The 6,856-nt window shown below is 44.6% G+C and overlaps 1 protein-coding gene across 1 annotated transcript; it reads left to right on the top strand.

Annotated features, from left to right (window-relative positions):
- Positions 1-810: 810 nt before the first annotated feature.
- Positions 811-1,344, top strand: LOC138931606 (WAS/WASL-interacting protein family member 1-like). The gene has a single exon (XM_070292593.1). It carries the CDS (start codon positions 811-813, stop codon positions 1,342-1,344), a length of 534 nt encoding a protein of 177 aa, XP_070148694.1.
- The last annotated feature ends 5,512 nt before the right edge of the window (positions 1,345-6,856 follow it).

Consider the following 6,856-nt stretch of genomic DNA (forward strand, 5'->3'; position numbering starts at 1 on the left):
TTCGAAATAAAGTATCGACGAGGCACCCAGAACCAGGTGGCCGATGCGCTCTCCCGTCAGCCCGAGGTCGTCGCAACACGACAAACACCATCGTGCGCATGGTACCGCCGGGTCAAGAAAGACGTCCAGACCCGACCAACCGATCGCCAGGCCGCACCCGGAAGACCGGCACCAATCAGTAAACGCAGCCTCACCCGACACGACCCACCGACGGCTACAGGAGGCATACGAACTCGTACGAGTATGCTTAGCGCAGGCATTCCAACGCCAAGAGCGGCACTATAATTTACGGCGGCGGGATTGGAGGCCAAAATTAGGGGAGTTCGTATGGAAGAGGAACCATACCCTCTCCGACAGGGCCAAGACGTTCAACGCCAAACTAGCCCCGAAATTCGTGGGGCCCCTGGAAGTGGGAAAAATCTTCTCGCCAATCATTGTCGACCTCCGGGATCAACGCGGGCGCTGGTACCGGCACGTGCATGTGCAGGAGCTAAAGACGCACCCGGACCACCCCCTGGCGACCTAAGCCCGCCTAAGAACAGTTATCAGCGAAAATCCCGAGGTTACCGACCGCGATTATCGGCACAAACGAATAACGCCGATAACACCCGTGAGAATCGCGATTACCGAGCGCAAGCGTCGGTACGCGCAAAGACACCCGCGAACCGCGGCCGATGGCATTACCTGTCCCGTAACACGCTCCGAAAAGCACCCAAAACCGCGCATGTCGCCTACCGAGCATTCCGCGCTAGCGTATAAAAGGCCGAACGCCGGGCCATGAGACAATCGGTTCATTAGCGACAGCCAAACATGCCGACCGACCAAGAGAGGAAGCAATTGGAAGAATTGTTCGGGCGATGGTCCGACGACGAGGAGGGCGAAATCCCGGATGGGCCGGGACCGACCCCCGTCACGCCGCCGCAAACATCTGACCCCCCCCCCCCACCGGCCGCCACCACGGATCGGGACCAGGATCCAGCGGGGCGACGCCGAGACCGCCAGGCCGACACCGACGCACCGCGGTGCCACCACGATCACCGGCCACCCGAACCATATCGACGGCATGCGCCGCCGCCGCTACGCCAGCCGCCGCCACGCCAGTCGCGACTCGCGGACCGCGCTCTCGGTCCATCACACCACCACCACCACCAGCGCCAACCCGGCCCCGGCCGGCCACGGAGCGAGGAGCTACCCGGCTTGCGCACGCCGTCGGAGCACGTCTCCCGGGGCCAATCCGGGTCAGAGTCGCCGCGGGAAAGGTCCTGGAGGTTCGTACCGCGCCGTGCACCACTCGCGGCGGTATCGGCAGTGGACCCCGGATGGACAATGGACCCTCCGATTTAACAAGGACGGGACCCTCCGGAGTAGCCGCCTACGCCGAGCTGCCCCACGACCACCGACAAGAAGGGGGGTAATGTAACGGCAGGGCCGTTACTACGGCAAAATATATATATGTATCTACGATAACATGTCCGCCTCGCTTACTCTACCCTACTTTACCTATCCCGCTCGCACAACCACCGCGCACGCTCTCTCGCTCGCGCGCATGCCACACGCACCGTCCCGCTCACACTAGGCGCGCTATCTCGCTGGGCATGTGCTCTCGCTCTCGACTCGCCTTATCTCGCTCACGGTCCCCACGCGGAATCGATCCCACTCCCGGGCCGACAGTATGGTAGGAGGCCCCGGCCGGGTAAATAAGCCCGGCCGGGGCCTCCTACCATACTGTCGGCCCGGGAGTGGGGTCGATTCCGCGTGGGGACCGTGAGTGAGATAAGGCGAGTCGAGAGCGAGAGCGCATGCCCAGCGAGATAGCGCGCCTAGTGTGAGCGGGACGGTGCGTGTGGCAAACGCGCGAGCGAGAGAGCGTGCGCGGTGTTTGTGTGAGCGGGATAGGTAGAGTAGGGTAGAGTAAGCGAGGCGGACATGTTATCGTAGATACATATATATTTTGCCGTAGTAACGGCCCTGCCGTTACAGATGTAATGGCAAAAAGCGGGACCGCTCATTTCAATTACAACTTTTAATTAATTTTAATCAGAAATTATACGTATGAAACTTTAATGATGCAAGTTAAAGCGTGCGCAAATTCTTCGTGGAAATGACTTTAATCCATAGTTACCATAAGTTAATAAACAAAATATTTTCGAGGATTTACTAAACTAAAAAGATTAAGCTTAGAAAAATATTTATCAATAGCATATATAAATTCTGATATTACTAACTCTGACTTATAAAACATTACTATATAAAGAAGAATATGCAAAGATATTAAAGATATAAGGATGAAAATAACGAAATCCGAAATTTGCTTCAGCGACATATCGTGAAATGTGAGGACCGATTTTCTCGATGTAACGGCAAAAAGCGGGACCGCTCATTTCAACTACAACTTTTAATTAATTTTAATCAGAGATTATACATATGAAGCTTATAAGGTACAAGTTAAAGCGTGCGTAAATTCTTCATGGAAATCATTTTAATCGATAATTACCATAAGTTAACAGATAAAATACTTTGGAGAATCTGTCAAACTAAGAAGTTTAAATTTAGAAAAATATTTATCAATAGCACATATACGTTCTATTGCTTCTAACTTCGACTTTTATACAATACATTAATGTGGAAGGATGAATACGCAAAGATATTACGGATATAAGGAAGAAAATAGCTAAATCCGAAATTTTCTTCAGCGACGTATCGCGAAATGTGAGGACCGAGTTCCTCGATATAATGACAAAAAGCGCGACCGCTTATTTCAATTACAATTTTTAATTAATTTTAATCAGAGATTATAAAGCTTTAATGGTACAAGTTAAAACCTCTTTTAATCTCTCTTAGAAATGATTCTAATTGTTAATTATAATTTATGAATTAGCAATGAAACTATTTTCCAGAATTCATTAAATAGTTTAAGCTTAGAGAAATATTTATCAGTTGTATATATAGGGTGTTCCAAAGTACTCTAGACAACGTTCGTGAACGAGTAAAGCACAATAAGCTGAACAGAAAAGTCCATTACCATTTTTTTCTATAATGCTAAATAAAGGAATTATTATTGAGTAAAATCTGGCCAATCAGCGCCGATTTTTAGCCGGACGGACGTAGTGAGCCACGTGCCTGGTAGTGATGTGCCGCCGTAATAACGGAGCACTCACGCACATTACCAGACATGCGACTCAGCGACGTCTACCCGGCTTAAAGTCGGCGCTGATTGATCAAATTTTACTCAATAATAACTCCTTTATTAAGTGTTATAGAAAAATATGATACAGGATTTTTTTGTTCAATTTACTGTGCTCTACCCGCTCACGAGCGTTGTCTAGAGTGCTTTGGGACAGCCTTTTTATGTCCTGATACTACTAATATGCGACTTTGATATGACTACGACTTTGTGACGTGACATTTTTGATCGTCCGTCATAAGGACCGAATGGTCCGATCGCGAGCGGTTTTTCGGGGGTCTGCGTCTTCTCGACTTAGGGAAAGAACGGCTCAATTATCAGATCAGTAAGATCTGGTTTTTGTTTTGGTATTTTAAATTAAGTGCGAAAATTTAAGCTCATTTTGAGCCCGGAAATTTAGTTAGCGATACAGAAGTGAGCGATGAGATTCTATCCGGCGGAAGGGAGATCAACGAAAAGCTGAGAGCAGGAATTCAAGATATCCAGAAGGTAGGAGCTGCTAGATAATATTTCTTCTATTAAATAATAAATCTCGATAATAGCAGGTAATAATTGCTGCCAAAAATTTTTAATACTTATGGCTGGAACGAGGCACGGAAGGCCGGAAGAATCCGGCCATTCCACTTAACACGCAGTGGAGTCCCGAAAGAGAAGCGACGATAGACGTTAAAAAGCCCGAGAATTATCGGCGAAAAAAGGGACAAGGTCCAGCTGTACGTTGCCAAAAGCCCGTACCGCTTTGCCGAATGAAAACAGTAAGAAATTTTGGAAGCGGTAGGGCGATGAACCCGCTAATACGGCCGTGAAGGCCGCGAGGACGACGAGGAACACCGAACGGCCCTGCGGAACGCGGAAGCGCCACAAGCGGCTTAATCAGGATCTATCGAATCGGCGTGTTTCCTGCAGGACTGTCGCTCATCATTGTTTGGCGAGCTACGAGAGGACACAGGCCTTCTAGATCGAGCAAAAACTGAAATCGAGAAAATTTCTCAGACTGGTGGGACGAGCATCAGCTCCTGTAAAGTTACTGATTTTGCTAGGTATTTCATTCGGATGAGTCACGTCTTAATTGATTAATTGTCGTGCCATGTTGTTGTGCCTGTAGCCGTTAAGGAAGAGGTCTTTCGGGATTTGTACGCCCAAAGGATTAGGATCCACGCTCGAAATAAGACACTGCCGGACGTTAGGTATAATTTAGTATATTTTGCAAGATTTAATACACTTTCACTTATTCGCAATTATAATAGTCGGGCGCGATACGTACGGTACTTCGATACTATTACTGAGCGAGCGAGTAGCCAGCGAGTGGCCCGCGTCGGTGCATCTTGCGCTTATTATATATCTTAATTAATTAGGTCGTTGATTGGGGAAGAGTGTGGTGTCCCTGACCGGAGCATGTCTCGTGCTCCGCTTGTCAGTCTGTCTCGTCAGCTGCTTACTCAGCTTCCGAGAACTTGACAGTGATTTCCTTCTCTTTAGTCACGTATCTTACTTTTATTTTATTAATATTCTTTTATTACTTTACTCTTTCTTAATTATCTTTCCTTGATCTCTTTTCTAATTTTAATGCTTTGCTTTACTCAGCTCTTTCTTACTCTTTTCTGTTTCACTTTATTGTTTTACCCTTTAATATGTTAAGAAATTGGTCGGGTTACGACAATGTGCTTTTGGGTCTTTTTCTTTTCTTTGATGAAATTTACTTATAATTTTAATGAATTGTGTATTAATGGACGGACATAAGCCACTCATCCGAATTTTAGAATAAGCTCTCTTTCTTAAGATTTAGCCGCCGCCGACAGTCACATTGTTTCGCAGTTGTATTTTTCGTTTATTGTATGTTATATTATATTAGTTATCGGGATTCTTTATCTCGCGTTCGATCTTTTGATTAATCGCATGTATTGCATCGCGACTTCCTGCACCACATTCGCGCTTAATAGTTTTCGTTTTTTGATATTGTTTACGAGTTCTTGTGAAATGCGAATTGTAAAGAGCTAACATTTACGAATTTGTGCCGGATAATTTCGATCGGAATTTTGTCGCTGCTTTTTGCGAGAAATATTTCGGGGATATTTTGCGTCGCACGACAAAAGATCGTCGCTATTATTACCGCTATCCATACCTATCGTGAATCTTGTTAAAGAAAATATACACATCACATCAAGTCAAAAGATTTATTATCCCCGCGGCGAGCTTGCGATCGTATATAAAGTAGCTACCGGTGCGTTCGGGAGATTTTCTCTAATTTCAGTGACCCTAGTAAGTCATATACGGTAAAAAGGGATCTCGCGATAAGAAAGTCGAGCTCAAATCGCGTCTTCACAAATCACTCCGTTTACCATTTCGTATAAACTGAGTAGCCGCGTACTTTGCCGTCGCGTTAATTATCGGTTGCGCAACTTTAATTTTGTGTCCGATCTCTTTGTGTGGTGCGATCTGCCGTATCTGGCGTCCAATTCGGTTTTTTTGTTGTACTATGGAAAGATCGCGGAATCGATAACCCCGACACGCATCGAAGGTATGCCATGGGCAAAGAAATTTATATTTCTTTTTATTTATTATTTTTTAATTTATATTATTTTTATTTATAATTATTTTAGATATATATAATCATAAGTTATAATTATCTTGAAAATTTCGACGGTCTTTTTTACAAAACATTACTGTGTAAAGAAGAATATGCAGATATATTATAGATACAAGGATAAAAGAATTAAATTCGAAATTTGCTATATTATCTTTCTGGATTTCATTAAGAAGTTTAAGCTTTAGAGAAATATTTTTCAGTAATACATATATGTTCTGTCATACTACTAACTTTGACTTTTAAAAAAATTAATACTGAAATAAAGATATAAAGAAAAATACGCAAAGATATTACGGATATACATATACTGCTATATATTGGGTTGAGTAAAAAGTCATTGCGTATTTTTGCAACAGATGGCATTAGTTCAGTTTTGGCAGTACTAGAGTCATTCACACATATGTTTGTCATATATCGTTTAACAGCTGACGGTTTAAGCTTCATTCTAAAAAAAATTGAGCGATTTGGTTGAGTTTTGGAGATTTTACAACAAGTTGAAGATGGAAGACCAAACTGTGCATTTTCGCCATATTTTACTGTTTTACTTCCGTAAAGGGAAGAACGCGCGTCAAGCTTGTGAAAAATTGCGTAAAGTTTACGGTGACGATGCTCTACAAGAACGTCAGTGCCAAAACTGGTTCAAGAAATTCCGCGCTGGTGATTTTGATCTCAAAGATGCTCCTCGGTCAGGAAGGCTCACCGAGGTTGATGACGACAAAATAAAGGCATTGATCAAGTCAAACCCACGTTACACGACACGAGAGATTGCAGAAACATTGAAGATCAGTCAAAAAGCGTCCACCTAAAGAAGCTGGGATACGTAAGCAAGCTCGATATTTGGATTCCTCATGAACTCAAAGAAGTTCATTTGACGGCGCGTATAAACATCTGCGATATGCTCATGAAACGTGAAGAAAACGATCCTTTTTTTGAAACAAATGATAACTGGTGATGAGAAGTGGATTGTTTACAACAATATGGAACGCAAACGGTCTTGGTCCCGACGTGATGATTCGCCTCAAACGATTTCAAAAGCAGAACTTCATCAGAGGAAGGTTATGCTCTCAGTGTGGTGGGATTGGAAG

Source organism: Polyergus mexicanus, unplaced genomic scaffold, assembly GCF_030449975.1.
Source record: "Polyergus mexicanus isolate NDT 795.1 unplaced genomic scaffold, iyPolMexi1.0 SCAF_1, whole genome shotgun sequence".
In the NCBI taxonomy this organism is placed as follows: Eukaryota; Metazoa; Arthropoda; class Insecta; order Hymenoptera; family Formicidae; genus Polyergus; species Polyergus mexicanus.